A 16,757-nucleotide genomic window follows, 5' to 3' on the forward strand; every position below is an offset into this window, starting at 1 on the left:
ATCATCGTTTGTAGAACCACAGTCTGTGATCAAAACGAGGCACGAGTGCAGCCTGTCAGACTAAAGTGGGCGGAGACGGGCTAATCTTATGCATGTGTCCAAATGACTGGACCTTTTATGAATCAGTTATAATTCTCAGGGCTTCAGATTCACAAAAGCTTTCTTAAGAAAAAACTTGTGAAGGATTTTAAGACAAACACTGAGAAGTTGATAAGAATGTTCTTACGTTCTTATTCTCGAAAAAACTTAAGAAGTTCTCAAATATTCTCTTAAGATAATCTAAATTATTTTCTCAGTATTTTCTTAAGAAAATGTTTTGTTTTCTAATGTTGGCTCCGTTGCATTTTACCCCGTACCATAAATGGCGCGAGATGCATTTTGAATTTGTATTATTAACTGTTATTTCCGTTATTTAGTTTAGTCCACTCAGAGGAGGAAAAACATCAAACCAAGCGTTTAAACAATTTTATCAAACAAGATCTGGAGGTTTTGGAGGAAGAAACAGCCAACATTTTCCTTATTTGAAAATATGATAGTTGTGGGTGACGGACGAGGATGAGGAGCAGCAGAGGCAGCGTCTGTGATAAATTTAGATGCTCACCTCGCCAACTTTTACAGCCTGAGACAGTGTGAGTCTGTCGTAAGGTTAAGAAAATATTTAAGTAATATTTAATAATATTTTCAAGAATAACACTTGTTCTAGAAAATAGTTAAGAAAGAAAATAAAAGAAATCTTAAGAAGTTATTTGAAGAATAACAAATTCTCGTAACTTTTTCTTAAGATTCAAGTTAAGAAAAAACACATTTAAGAAGATTTTCTTTCTTAAGACACTTTTGTGAATCCGGCCCCAGATTTTTTGGAAATGAAAACACCCTGGACAGGTCACCAGTCCATCAAACAGCATATTATACCCTTAATATTATTGTAGTTCTTGTTCTGTCCTCCTTATTTTTGGAATATCAAAAAAGTACTTTACCGAGACACCACTGTAACGTATCATATCAAAACCTGAATTGTGTGTATCGCTGCACCCCCACACAACACATAAGCCTGCACACACACATACACACACACTCTATTGAGATGAACTGCTTTTACAGAGATGTTTCATTAGTTCGGTTCAGTGTGTTTATGTTTGCTAATTCATGTTTTCATATTTTTTTTCCTTTAATAAAAAACTTTCCATCATGAAACTGACTCAATTCCAGATAAAGGCCCATATTATTACAGTCCAGGTAATGTCACTGTTACCGACCTCAGCTGGCATGTGGTTGCCTGTTGTGGCTCCTTCCTCCACCACACTGTCTCTCTCTCTCTCTCGCTCTCTCTCTCTCTCTCTCCCTCTCTCTCTCTCTCTCTCTCTCTCTCTCTCTCCCGCTCCTCTCCAGCGGTTTCCCCTGGTCTTCTCCGGCTTGCGGTGATGTGTGTGCGTGTCAATGCTAACTGTAGTTTGGTCTCAGGCTTCGTCCCTCAGCCGGCTGTACCTAACGCTAACTCACTCCACCTGTAGACGACTTCCTCTCAGCTCACACTCCCCCAGCCTCTCACAGAGTGACGGTGTCTGTGATTGGTGTTTGCTGTGTGTGTGTGTGTCAGTTTTTAGAGGGGTCTTTTCAGCCACACTAAGGCCTTCTTATGAGGACCATAATACACTGAAACGACAATAAACTAAGATAATACAGTGAATATCATAATTTTAGTGGAGAAAATTCTCACATGTGTGGGTTTCTTTGGTCTCTTGTTCAGCCATATGCTGTTTTTTTTTCTCATAACACTCTGTATGAGTTTAGGGTAAGTGGTAGGGGCGAGGGGTGATTGGTGGGATTGGGCCTAATTTATTTTACATCCTTTGGCTAATGACAGGCTTGTTGTCCATTGGACAGTGTTGACAACTTCCTACTTTAGAGAGACTAAACGTGGCTGTAAATGCAACAATAAATGTGTCCTGGCATTGAGAAGCTGAATTTCTTTAGGAACACAAATTTCTTTTGGAATTTTTGTTCTAATATTTTTCAGGTTAAGCTGCAAAACGTAAGATTTTTTTATTAAAATCTAAAATACTGCGAGTCGCCCTGTAGAGCCTGAAATAATCATTTTGAAGTCAGAGGCGTCTGGATGGGTTTTTTTCACACCACACCATATGTCTACATATTAACGTCACACACAGACTCAAAAAGAAGGTCCGGCTCGATGTTTAGACCTCAAACGATCTCAAAATCAACATTATATTGATGAACATATGACAATGTAGCACGTCATGCGCTACCCCGGGCACGAGGAGGACGCTGGAGGCAGGAGAGACGTTTGCAGCAAACTTTAATTCGCTCCAAACTCACACGAAATAAACACAACTAGACCTTTTCAGTCCTTTTCAAAGTAAGCTTTTCAGCTCTGTCTTCAGTTCTTTTGTTGTTGCTGCTGCTCGTCCCCCTCGCTCTGTTCCCTCTCTGCTCTTTTTAAAAGGCGTATCAGCTGGCTCTCATTAAGGGCAGCATGAGCACCCGGGCCGAAAGGGAACGAGAGCTCGCCGCTCCGCCTCCTCGTCACCATCCCCAGCTCGCAGCTCAGCCGTGAGGTGTAGTGAAGCAGCCTCGCTGTGGAACAGGGGGCGGGGCCCGGGCGGCAGAGCTCAGGACTCACTCCTCGCCCAGCACTGTTGTCCTCCTCCTCTCGCCATCACTCGCGTCCCTCGGCGGAGCTCGGGCTTTGCGCTCCGTCCCCCACCCACTCGTGGCTCTGTCCCCGCCGTCCTCGCCAGGGTTCGTCGCCGCTTGATGTTCGGGCCCCGCCTTCCGGCAGGCTCTCACAGCCACCATCAGGGCCCGGGGGGCGGGCGCACGCCACAGACAACAGTAGTAGATAATTCACTCACATCCTCAGAGATGCATCCTTCACTAAGTTTGGACTGAGTTCTCTTTGAATTCTCTTTCTATCAGCAGATTCATCCGCTTGGGGGAAAAAGGCCTGAAGCACAACCCACGTTACAAAATGTTCTTCCACCCGTTCCACACGTTTCAGTTACACATTTCCACCAGAGAGGTCTCCAAATCCCCAAAACGTAAATAGGGCAGCTTTACTTAAGAAAAATCCCTGCAAAGGTTTAGTTATTTATCTTCAGCACTCTTCGCCATGCTCATCAGATCGACGTTCTTGATGTAAAGAGCAAGTTTTGAATAATAATTCGACTTCTCTGAAACTTTTTAGACCCAGAGGTGGTTTAGACACTGTTACATCACAATAAGGGGATAAAATGGCCTTTGGCTTCATTCCCAGTAGCAGCACTGTCACTAATACTGTCTAATACTGTCCCTAATTTTTAGTGTGATAATGTTCTCCTCTAAATAAACCTGATTAGTGCTAATATGGTAACTTATTGCAAACTGACAAGGGAAACATGAGCATTTAGATTAAAAACACTGATGCTCTTTCAGTCCTCAAACTTTTGACTGATAGTGTATATGAAAAGGTGTGAGTGCGGTGTTGAGGTAGCTGTGTTTGGTTGCCGTGTGTGTTCCTTCAGCGCTGTGTCTGTGGTTCAGATAAGCTGACGTCAGTGATTCTTACACACAGACTCATAAACTGGTTTACACACACATTCTGCTGCTGCTGCTGCTGAGGGAGATAGAGAGGCAGCGAGTCACGTTAGGGGGCTTCGCTTAACAAGAGCTTAGCAGCTACAACCCCCATAATCTGTTCTTCCACCCCTCCCAGACTGTTTTCTCACGCTCTCCCACTGCTCTCTCTCTCGCTCTCTCTCTCTCTCTCTCGCACGCTCTCCCTCACAGGATCACAGCGAATCAGCGACAGTGAATTCTCTGACTATGACTGTGAAGACGGCATTGGCGTCATATCAGGTACAGCCAGAACCATCGACAGCTTTGCACTTTTCACCCGGTTTGATTCAGTTCAGCGCGGTTGGGATGAGCGATGTACGGCTTGTACTTCTGATTTTGTCAACTGGTTCTTTTCATTTTTGTCTTTTAATGTTTTTTATTAAATGTCCACACAGACAGTATAGAAAGGATAAGATAAGAAAAAATACACATTTTCTGTTGTCAGCACTGAACAGCCTTTACAGAGATTCAGTTTCATCAGAAAAAAAGAAAAATCCATTAAAAATCTGTCACTATAAACTTCCTAATGCACGCTTCTTATATACATTTTAAAATGATTCTAATTCCCTCTAGAATTGTTCACAGTGACTCTCATATGAGACTGTTTGAGTCATAAGCCAGTCTGTTGTAATCAAAACTACAGGTCAACACAAAAACTACAGTTCAATATATATATATATATATATATATATATATATATATATATATATATATATATATATATATATATATATACACAAGATGGTAACTTTACAGGACAACGAAAAAAAGACACTTTACTTTTAATGTAAGTCAATGGCACCAGACTTTTTTCAAACTATTTGGGGAACATTAACATTATATAATATCATATAACACTATATAACAACATTAAAATAAATGTTACAAATAGTATCATTTTAAAAAACAAGTGAATATATATATATATATATATAGGAGGACCGGTGTCCAGTGTCCAGCGCAGTTTGGTAGTTTCCCTGCTCAAACACTCCCACTCAACCTGGCAGTTAACAGATGAGTGTAATTGGATGTGTTTGAGCAGGTAAATCACCAAACTGTGCTGGACACTGCAGGACTGGAGATGTGCACCCCTGCTCTCTATGATAGGACCGTATATATTTATACTGCATATGTACACTATGTGTATTATAAATATGTACATTTTTTGCTGTCCAAATTAAAACATGTATCTTTAAAATACAATTTTTATGGGATGAGATTTTAATGTAAATTAAGGCAAAGAGGTTATATTGAAACATTTCTATTGGTCCATTCACAAAATGTAAAGGACAGCTGCCCAAGTTCAAATGATGTGGAAAAAATAAACATAAAAATAAACACAAAAATGGAGATACATGTTTTTTTTGGACCGCAGCAATATGCACATTTTTAAGGGTGTTGGAATTCTCTCTTTAGCTGCTATTGCATGGTATTCTTTTGTTTGCACTCATACTGCAAATCAAATCAAATCAAATCAGATTTATTGTCACATCACAAGAGTACAGGGACACAGGTGAGTGAAAAACTTGAGTGCGAGTTCCACAAATTATGCAGAGAACAGTATTTACACATAGATAAACAAAACTATAGATAGGATAGAAGAATAGATAAAACCAATTTAACTAAAATATCTGTACATACATTCTGTTTGTATATTCTCTTAATTGATATATATTTTTCTATTTTTCTTCTTTTTTGTGCTTTCTTTTATTCAGTACTCAGTATTTCTATAATGTTTGTATAGTAACTTGCAGTAAAGAGTCAGAATTTCATTGTACAGCACAACTGTCTGTGCATATATCAATAGACCCTTGCATCTTGAATAATTGATATTTTGATGGGCTGCGTGAGTTTGAGTCTTGCTGTTAAACGTTGATGAATTGCTGACTAATCACGGCCCTAAGCGTTTGACAGAACGTGCATCTGTAGTTACTACAGCAAAACAACTAAAACGGCTCTTATATTAATATGACAGACAGTATCTGACTCTGTATCTGAGCAGGACCGTCCAGTCCACAGCGATCTTTCAGCCTCTCTTCCTCCTCTGAACTGATCTTTGCCGCTTTGGCGAGTACAGGCTGTGCGAGTTTGGGAGTGTGTTCACACTTCCTGCCCAGCAGAGCGTCAGAGGCACAAATCAAATTAAAGGATATTGCCAGAGAGAAGATTACTGTGAGCTCGTCCCCTCAGAGGGACTTCACTCCGTCTGAACTCGGCTCTACACCGCTGCCTTTTCTCCGCCACTTCACAGTAATTAACCTTTAGACGTCTGACGTTATTACAGTCCTTCTGCTCGAACGCTGGAATGTAATTATGCAATTAACTACACAGTTACATCGCTGTCTGAGGAGATTGGGTTGTGCAGACAACTCATGTTTACGTTACTCTTAGAAGTCTAGAGTTACGACTGTCAGTGTACTACACTATTAAATGTAAAGACATAATAAAATACATGACGTCATAATATAGTATTATTATATTTACATTGCATTTCTGTTCTGAATGGACTCTTCTGACTTCTTTCAGTTTGCAACCATGACCATTAAAAATCCACAGTCTGTCATAGTTTTTATATACATTTTAAAATGAGTTCCCTCTAGAATTATTTGCATTGAATCTCATATGAGATAGTTTCAGTCATAAGTCTAAGCCAGTCTGTAAATCTAAACATATATATATATATATATATATATGTAGCACCTTGTATTTCTGCTTTTGTTGTTTTTCAGTTTTTTTACATATTTTGAAAATGCCTGTTGCTCTTTACGTTGTGTGTAAATTTCAAAATAAATGGACCAAAAGAAATAACCCAGAATTAATTGGAAAAATTCTGGTTCCATTGACTTACATTAAAAGTAAAGTATGTTTTTTCCTTCTCCTGTAAAGTTACCATTTCGGAAATACAAGGTTTTGTTCCGACAACAGCGATATATATCTATAGATTATATATATATATAGATTATATAACATTGATTTAAAGCTTAAAATTGATTGTTATTGTTTTATGGTTTTAGTTCAGCTCTGCATTGTAACTTGGAGGTAGATGATTGTGAGGCTGTTCTCTGTCCCTTCTTCTCTAAAACGTGTTCAGAATCTCCAGCTGAAGTCAAAAATATATAAACCAAACAAACAAATGAAAACACAAAAAATAATCACATTCTGATCTGCAATCAGGAGATGTTTGGATTTTGGAACCAATGACCATCAACAAACTAACGAGACCCAGTTAAGCCATCATGGAAAGATCAATTAGATCCTCAACCAGCAACAGATTTCATTTAAACATGCAGAAAAAGTACAGTTTATTCTGTTTAATATTCAATGATGAAAGAATGGGCTCTTCTGACTTCTTTAAGTTTGTGTCGATGTCAAAAAAGGCAAAATATGGCAAGAATTTGAAGGATTTTATGTTCTTTCTGCAAAACAAGACAGCGCAAGTTTTCAACAGATTTAAATCATAATAAAATATCTGTTCTTCTACTTAGAAACACAAATATGGGTGGATTGGAAGTTTTGAGCTTTCTTTGCTTAGGTTATTACTGGCAGGGACTTGTTTACAACACTCATGAACTGTGAACCGACAGCACTGTGAAAAGTTTTAGGCACTTAAGTCGACTGTTTAATACTGTGTAGCTCAGCTGTGAGTGTGTTTTTCCCAGTATAAACACTATAACATTAAAATAAATACACATAGATATAAATACTGTAAATCATAACAACGATGATAGCTAATTGTAAGCTAGTTAGAAGAATGCAGGACGGATTGATTAAGTAAATAAGAATTGGATGAAAACTATGATTAGTACCAGGCCTTCTTATAAAGAGCTTTGGAAATAGTTAAGGACCAACATACAGTATCATCGCTGTCGGAATAAAACCTTGAAAACACCAGCTGTCCTTTACATTGTGTCAGTATTTTATGATAAATGGACCAATAGGATTGTTATGTTTACTTATATTGAACGTTAAGAATGTCTTTTTCTTTTCCTGGAAATTTAAAGGCTTTAAGGTTTAGTAGATTTTTTTAAGGACTGAGATTTCGTGTCCGAGTTTTATAAAATCAGTACTCACTGTGTTTTGTATTTATTCTAATATCAGTGTTTCTATTATCAAATAAATAGCATTTTTAAGTGTAAATGATGATGAATCCAACACTGATGCAAAGAAAGCTCAAAATCCAGCACTGCAGTAACACTGACGTGGTGGTGGTGTGTTAGTGTGTGTTGCGCTGGTATGAGTGGATCAGACACAGCAGAGCTGCTGGAGTTTTTAAACACTGTGTCCACTCACTGTCCACTCTATTAGACACTCCTACCTTGTCAGTCCTCCTTGTAGATGTAAAGTCAGAGACGATAGCTCATCTGCTGCTGCACAGTTTGTGTTGGTCATCCTCTAGTCCTTCATCAGTGGTCACAGGACGCTGCCCACAGGACGCTGTTGGCTGGATATTTTTGGTTGGTGGACTATTCTCAGTCCAGCAGTGACACTGAGGTGTTTAAAAACTCCAGCAGCACTGCTGTGTCTGATCCACTCAGACCAGCGCAACACACACTAACACACCACCACCACATCTGTGTTACTGCAGTGCTGAGAATGATCCACCACCCAAATAGTACCTGCTCTGTGAGGGTCCATGGGGGTCCTGACCACTGAAGAACAGGGTAAAAGGGGGCTAACAAAGTATCAGAGAAACAGATGGACTACAGTCTGTAACTGTAGAACTACAAAGTGCACCTATATAGTAAGTGGAGCTGATAAAATGGACAATGAGTGTAGAAACAAGGAGGTGGTCATAATGTTATGCCTGATCGGTGTGTGTGTCTATGTATATATATATATATATATATATATATATATACACACACCTTTATACATATACATATATTGAATGCATGTATAAAGATTCATTCCTTTCTTAAGCCCACCACACAGCCATCTCAGAGACTCCTTTTAAAACTGCTGTGTGTGTGTGTGTGTGTGTGTGTGTGTGTGTGCATGTGTCCTCAGATTACCGGCACAACGGCAGGGACTTCCAGAGCTCTACTCTATCTGTTCCTGAGCAGGTCATGTCGTCCAATCACCGCTCCCGATCGGACATGATCCGCTCTCGCTCTCGCTCGCCCAGCGTCCCTCCCCCACAGAGGTACCGTCAGCGCACATGCACAACATGGGCTGGAGGCGTCTTCTGTTCACAGTTACTTTGAGAGCAAATAAACAAACAAACAAATATAAACACTCTGAGTATAACTGGACCGTGTCTCGTTGTTCATTGTTTTGGATCTGGATATGAAGAGACACAATAACACTGAGGTGAAAGTGCAGAATATCAGCTATTAATCAAATCTATTTCCAGATGTCTGTGATGAACTAAGTAGGAATTACAGCCTTTTATCAATAACTAAATAAATTAAATAAATTAAAAAAAGGGCCCCCATCACAGAAAACTATGTTTTTCTTGATGTTTGAACATTAAAGAGGTAAATGTAACATGCAAGCATTGTTAGAGGTTCAAAACATACCATTCACCTCCCAGTCCATGTATGTAGACTGTCATTTGAATCCACTCTGTCTGTGATGTCAAGAAAGCAAATATATTTACATACATACAGCAGTTTAGCTCCGCCCACTCACACTGAGGTTATAAAAGGAATGTTTCAGCCCAGACTCCCCTTTGAATGAGGCACAGCCTCATATATATGTATTTATCTGTTGTCAGAACAAAACCTTGTATCTCCAAAATGGTAACTTTACAGGAGAAGGAAAAAACCTACTTTACTTTTAATGTAAGTCAATGGAACCAGAATTTTTTCCAAGTCATTTTGGGACGTTTCTTTTGGTCCATTCATCATGAGCGACAGGTATTTTCAAATTATATCAAAAACTGAAAAATGACAAAAATGGGGATACTAAGTTTACTTCCGACAACAGCGCTACATACATACATACATATATATATATGTATATATATATATATATATAATTTTCTGCCTGTATGTGAATGATGATAGGTGTCGTTCAGTTACAGGTGACTAATTTTTTGTCCAGTGAGCTGAGAAAAGGAAAGAAAGAAAGTAAGAAAAGAAGTTTTCTACAGTCTCCAGAATTCTGCTGTCATTCTAATAGACTTTTTATCAACCTGCGATCACTCGTTCGTGTCACTAGTGGTAAATGCCACATCTAGAATTAACTGTAGACCTTTATTTAGCTCTTTGTTCATAATAAAGAACCTTCAGGGCCATCTGTTCAATTACTTTTGGTCCTCTAGTATGAAACTACTGTATAAAGGGCTGTAATTTCTGCACGGTTTAGCTTATGTGGATCTGAGTTCTCTCAAATTAAAGGTAGAACAACACAAACTGTCACTGTCCAGAAAAAAAAATGATATACAATACAATATAAGGTTTTACAGCTTAAGTCTTTTTCTTATATCTGGTTCTTTCTCTTGCAGTCGAAGTTTAGACCACGGCGTGCGAGGAGCACCATCTCAGTACAGCCCCCGCCATCGACTCTCGGAAGACAGATACTCTCCCGATAGGTACGGGTTCACTCCGGCTGCCGTCCAACTCAATTTACAGCTCCTTTTTTTTTCTTTTAAGATCCACAGGATGGCCCATCGTTTTCTTTGGTGCCATTTCCTTTCAATGCTGATTTCAGACATCAGACGGAATGGAAGTCAATTGAATTTGATCAGGGTTCTTGATTTCTGAGGGAGTCTGAGTGCAGAAGGAAGTTGTAGAACGTCAAATAGAGTCAAACACACTCGAGATGCTGGCAACTCCCTGAGGCGATTAGGTGGGCAAAGCAGGGGTGAAGGGATCACCGTGCAGCGTAGGTTCATTTACCCTCAGACGTCTGGAGTTACTGCTGTTATTTTGCCATGCTATTAAATGTAATTACATAGTTAATTACATAGTTACTCTCGGAATTTAATTTACACTTGATCAAAGCTGCGCCTCTAAAAATGTTGGTTCTTCAAGGGTTCTTTAGTAAAGAAAATGGCTCTATATAGAACCATGAGCACTCACAGAACCCTTTGCCTGATAAAAGGGTTCTTTGCGTCATTAAATGGTTCTTCAGATTGATGGAGAATATACTGTAGATGGTTCTATATAGCACCCAACAGGGTTCTTCTATTGTTACAAGCTTGACACCATAATAATAGAAAAAGCAATTTGGGTGCTATATAGAACCATTTTCAAAAAGGTTCTATATAGAACCTTATACAGCACTTTCCACAAAAGTTTGTTTCACCATGCAAAGAACCCTTTAATCATGGAAATGGTTCTTTGAGTGTTCAGTTCTTCAAGGGTTCTTTAATAAAGAAAATGGCTCTATATAGAACCATGAACACTCAAAGAACCATTTGCATGATCGCAAGGGTTCTTTGCGTCATTAAATGGTTTTCAGATCAATGGAGAATGTACTGTAGATGGTTCTATATAGCACCTTTTTGAAAAGCGATCTAAATAGCACCCAAAAGGTTATAAGCTTTACACCACAACATTAGAAGAACGCTTTTGGGTGCTATATAGAACCATTTTCGAAAAGGTTCTATATAGAATCATATACAGCACTTTCCACATCAATATGAAGAACCATGCAAAGAACGCTTTAATCGTGTAAATGTTTCTTTGAGTGTTCAGTTCTTCAAGGGTTTTTTAGTAAAGAAAATGGCTCAATGTAGAACCATGAACACTCAAAGAACCCTTTAAAAGGGTTAAAAAGGGTTCTTTGCATCATTAAATGGTTCTTCAAATTGATGTAGAAAGTGCTGAAAGTTCTGCTATTGTTGCGTAGTCAAGCTTGTAACAATAGAGGAACCCGTTTTGGTGCTATATGGAACTCTTTTCAAAAAGGTTCTATATAGAACCATATACAGCACACTCTCCATCAATCTGAGGAACCATTTCATGATTCAATGAACCCTTTAATCATGCAAAGGGTTCTGTGAGTGTTCATGGTTTTATATAGAACCACTTTCTTTACTAAAGAACCCTTGAAGAACCACCTTTTTGTGTATAAATAGGCAAGTTTGTCCAAAAATATAACAAAACTGATTGTATCATTGTAAAAAATGAAACTTTTTCTTTTAGCAAAATAAAATGGTAAAAAGGACAATAACTTTTTATTAAACACACACAAATGTGGTCTGAATTGAACGTTTAGAATCTGCACTCTCCTCACAATTTGTCCACCAGCGATAACTGTGACTTCTTAGAGGTGATTCAAACGTCCGCTGGATGAGTAGCTACAGTAGCAACGCTGTTCAAAGTGGCCTGTCTTGATGTGACCTTAGAGAGTTGCCAGGGTTTTGAGGTACTAGGCTCAGGAGATGCAGGCGTAGGAGTTGTTTGCACTCTTTCCATCCTATTCGCCTCTCTTCCCGTCCCGCTACCCTCATATAACCCCCCTCTGTGTCTCTGGCTCTTTCTCTCCCGCTCTGTTCGGTAGCTCTGTTCATCCATGCCTCTGTCTCTCTGTTCCCCTGTGGGCCACAGCCACTATCTCACCCTACCTCCTCGAACCAGACACAGACAGCCAGTCATCGACCCATCTTTCCAGGAGCCCAGGTATTCTACCTGAGAGTGGCATTCAGCATGATTGACAGCTTCTCTCCACCCACAACAACCCACCCACCTTTCACTTCTCACCCTTCACACTGTCCCGCCTGCTTTTAGATGACCGACAGCTCACCTGAAGCGCTTGTTGATGCACTGACATGTGAGATTCGCAGTGTCCCACAGAGGGACGTACACTGCCCACTAACAGTTTGGGGACAGCTAGCTTTTCAAATGTTATTCAACCCCTTAAAATGGCCAGGAGTCACTGGCCAGACCAGGCTCACGTCTATAACTGAAGAATAACTTGCATTGCCTTTAGTGTAATTAATGAATAATAAGCCTTAGGGTGTAATAAGCCTGGGAATTTAAGGGGTGTATTTTGTAAACAGAAGGCTTATCATTGAGTTATTAATCCTAAAACTGATTATTCACCCATTAAACTAATTATTACCTTATTATTACTTTAAACTGAAGGCTTATCAATCAGTTATTAATCCTAAAACTGATTATTGACCCCTTAAACTTATTGTTATCTTATTATTACCAAAAAGTGCAGGCTTATCATTGAGTTATTAATCCTAAGACTGATTATTCACTAATTAAACTAATTATTACCTTATTATTACTTTAAATTGAAGGCTTATCAATCAATTATTAATCCTAAGACTGATTATTCACCCCTTAAACTTATTATTACCTTATAATTACTTTAAATTAAAGACTTATCAATCAGTTATTAATCCTAAAACTGATTATTCACCCCTTAAACTTATTATTACCTTATTATTACTTTAAACTGAAAGCTTATCAATCAGTTATTAATCCTAAGACTGATTATTGACCCTTAAAACTTATAATTCCTTATTATTACCAAAAATTACAGGCTTATTATTTAGTTATTAATCCTAAGACTGATTATTCACCCCTTAAACTTATTATTGCCCCTTCAGCTGCAGGCTTATTATTCACTTATTAATGCAGGGACACATTATTCACCAACTATTATAAATTTGACAGTAACTACTACAAAACTAATGTTTAAGTTCTGTAGTTGTGAGCCAATTCACTCAGACTGGGTGAGGGAAGATCTAACTTTAGAGCTGAATCTGATTAGGTCAGATGGCTGCCATTGCTTCCAATCAGATTCCAGACTGAAGATTGTCAAAGAGAATGGATCTGAGAATGAATCTGGCAAAATCCATTCAGCTGATTTAATGAAAGAGATACAGCATCTTTGGTTTCGGTTACTCATTTTCAAACGAAACAAGAAATCCTGCTGTGTTTTTTGTACTTTCCCTTTGTTGCTGTAAATTGCTAAAACAAAACAGACCAAACAGAAGAAGAAAAGCCGAGTAGCAGCAGTGGCTGTTTGATCCAGGACTTATCATCAAGCATATCTCCAAAATGGTAACTTTACAGGAGAAGGAAAAACATACTGTACTTTTAATGGAAGTCAATGGAACCAGACTTTTTACAAGTCATTTTGGGCCGTTTATTTTGGTCCATTCATCATGAAATTTACACACAATGTAAAGAACAACAGGCATTTTCAAATTAAGTCAAAAACTGAAAACATTCGGTTTTGTTCCGACCGCAGTGACATACAGCGTGATTCAAAAAGATTCATCTGATTTCAAAATGATTTATTTCACTTGTAAATCATTACAGATCAATGCAGTGAACTGTAAATGGTTCAAATGAGCATAAAGTTTATTATGTAATTGTACAAGGTCTCAGTATGAACCTCCTCCAGCTACAGACATCAACACCATAGTCAAACTCATCCCATACTGGATTGAGCATATCGGGTGTCGCTGCATTCACGGCTCTTTCAGTGCGATTTCGGAGATCATCCAGTGTTGTGGAACCAACGGCGAACGCTCTGAGCTGTTGGAGGTTCACTGCCCATGAAGATCACGTCGTACAGTTATGACGGATTCACTCTTATTGAAGTGGAGAACGCAGAACGCCTCTCAGACTGAAGGGAGCCATCTTCCACTGACAGTCAGAAACTCTATGACCCTCTCTTTCAGTTGGATTGTGATTGGTTCCTCGGCGCCTCACGGTTGTAAAAATATGGCGCTTTGAAATCGGATGAATCTTTTTTTTTGAATCGGATGAATCACCCTGTATTATAAACATTGCTTTGGAAAGGATAGATGTCCCCAAACACATTTGCAGTGTATATTCAAACACTTTATGCACCCATATGCTGAGAGTAAAAGCGCAGTGTAGAGGGCGCCTGCGGTGTCTGCCTCTGCCTGCTTGTGTTTGCTAGCTACATACACAACATACTCTTAGGTCTACAGTATGAGTGTGTCTGACTCAGTATGCAGGACAAAACGGTGACTTTTTGCACAAGACAACATTTTAATAACTGCAGACAGTCTTTGCCAGTGCTTGGCAGGCAGTGGCGTTAGGGTTTTGGCTCTGGAGATACGCTATAGGGGACTTTCAGAATAATGTGGCAGCCAGACTGTTCTCTTTCCGCGTCTCTGAGTTTGGAGGAAGCTGACGTGATCTTCTGCCGTGTGTTTTGTGACTCCTGCAGTGGCAACCTCATGTACCCTATCTACCGGGAGGACGCACTCAAGCTGCTGCGCTCGGCTAGGATGGCCAGAACCTATTCAGATGGGGCGTACGGTAGTCTGGACAGGTAGCTGACCGCTGTGGTGCTGTATTAGTGCTGTGGGTAGTTTTCGCTATTAGAGTAGTTCGTGGTACTTTGCAGATTTGGTGGAGTTAGAATTGAGCTTTTTAGTACACTCTTAAAAAGGTGGTGCTTCAAGGGTTCTTTAGTAAAGAAAATGGTTCTATGTAGAACCATGAACACTCAAAAACCCTTTGCATGATTAAAGGGTTCTTTGCATGGTGAACCGTTTTTTTAAATTGATGTAGAAAGTGCTGTATATGGTTATATAGAACCTTTTTGAAAATGGTTCTATATAGCACCCAAAAGGGTTCTTCTATTGTTATGGTGTCAAGCTTAAAAAAAAACAATAAAAGAACCCTTTTGGGTGCTATGTAGAATCCTATTCAAAAAGGTTGTATATAGAACCGTCTATAGCACATTTTCCCTCAATCTGAAGAACCATTTCATGAGGCAAAGAACATTTTAATCATGGAAAGGGTTCTTTGAGTATTCATGATTCTATATAGAACCATTTTCTTTACTAAAGAACCCTTGAAGCACCGAACACTCAAAAACCCCTTTGCATGATTAAAGGGTTCTTTGCACGGTGAAATGGTTCTTCAAATTGATGTAGAAAGTGCTGTATATAGTTCTATATACAACCTTTTTGAAAATGGCACCCAAAAAGGTTCTTCTATTGTTACGGTGTCAAGCTTCTTACAATAGAAGAACCCTTTTGGGTGCTATATATACAACCCTTTTCAAGGTTCTAAGTAGAAGGTGAGTCTTTAGGATTAGAAGGTTCCCTCTGTATTTGATCTGTTCCAAAAAACTCATTTACAAATCTGACAGGGTTTTGATTTTGTATATTTAGTATAAATGTAGGGTGTCTGTCACTGTCATGTATAGAGAGACGTGTTCACAGATCAGTTTTGCTATCTAGAACGCAAAATCTTTGAAGCTCAGTATCTCAGAACTGCTCAGAACGCAGACAGAACCTTATAATTCCAAGGGGACAAAATATTGTCTACTGTTTTCCTGAGGCTGAAAAATAAATAACCTGTACTTAATGGTCACTGAATGGTCAAGGGTGGTCTCTGGCTATATGTCTGTTCTATATACACCGATCAGGCATAACATTATGACCACCTCCTTGTTTCTACACTCATTGTCCATTTTATCAGCTCCACTTACTTTATAGGTGCACTTTGTAGTTGTACAGTTACAGACTGTAGAACATCTGTTTCTCTGATACTTTCTTAGCCCCCTTTTACCCTGTTCTTCAGTGGTCAGGACCCCCATGGACCCCACAGAGCAGGTACTATTTGGGTGGTGGATGATTGGATCAGTGGTCACAGAACGCTATTTTTGGTTGGTGGACTATTCTCAGTCCAGCAGTGACACTGAGGTGTTTAAAAACTCCAGCAGCACTGCTGTGTCTGATCCACTCAGACCAGCGCAACACACACTAACACACCACCGCCACGTCAGTGTTACTGCAGTGCTGAGAATGATCCACCACCCAAATAGTACCTGCTCTGTGAGGGTCCATGGGGGTCCTGACCACTGACGAACAGGGTAAAAGGGGGCTAACAAAGTATCAGAGAAACAGATGGACTACAGTCTGTAACTGTAGAACTACAAAGTGCACCTATATAGTAAGTGGAGCTGATAAAATGGACAATGAGCATAGAAACAAGGAGGTGGTCAGAATGTTATGCCTGATCAGTGTATGTTGAGATTACAGTGGAAACAGGAGTGAAAGCTCGTGGACGTCAGTGAGACAGATGCCTCACTGGAGTTGCCTCAGCTTCAGATGTTACGTCAAACCATAATGACTAGAAACATGTGACTTACAGTGGGTGACATATGACAAACTATGAGTTTTTTACATATTTACACAAAAATGAGAGGTACGTTTATTACTTATTGGACCTTCAAATGTCAAA

General features: G+C 39.2%; 1 protein-coding gene across 1 annotated transcript in view; it reads left to right on the forward strand.

Moving 5' to 3' along the window:
- The window catches only part of LOC118805243 (regulating synaptic membrane exocytosis protein 2-like), a 166,579-nt gene that overhangs the window by 49,521 nt on the left and 100,301 nt on the right, over positions 1–16,757 (forward strand). Inside the window, exons 12-14 of the mRNA XM_036565918.1 lie at positions 3,787–3,855; positions 8,623–8,758; positions 10,064–10,150. Of these exons, the coding sequence (XP_036421811.1) occupies positions 3,787–3,855; positions 8,623–8,758; positions 10,064–10,150 (292 nt within the window). The remainder of the gene's footprint in view (positions 1–3,786; positions 3,856–8,622; positions 8,759–10,063; positions 10,151–16,757) is intronic.

Source organism: Colossoma macropomum, unplaced genomic scaffold (genome assembly GCF_904425465.1).
Source record: "Colossoma macropomum unplaced genomic scaffold, Colossoma_macropomum, whole genome shotgun sequence".
Lineage (NCBI taxonomy): Eukaryota > Metazoa > Chordata > Actinopteri > Characiformes > Serrasalmidae > Colossoma > Colossoma macropomum.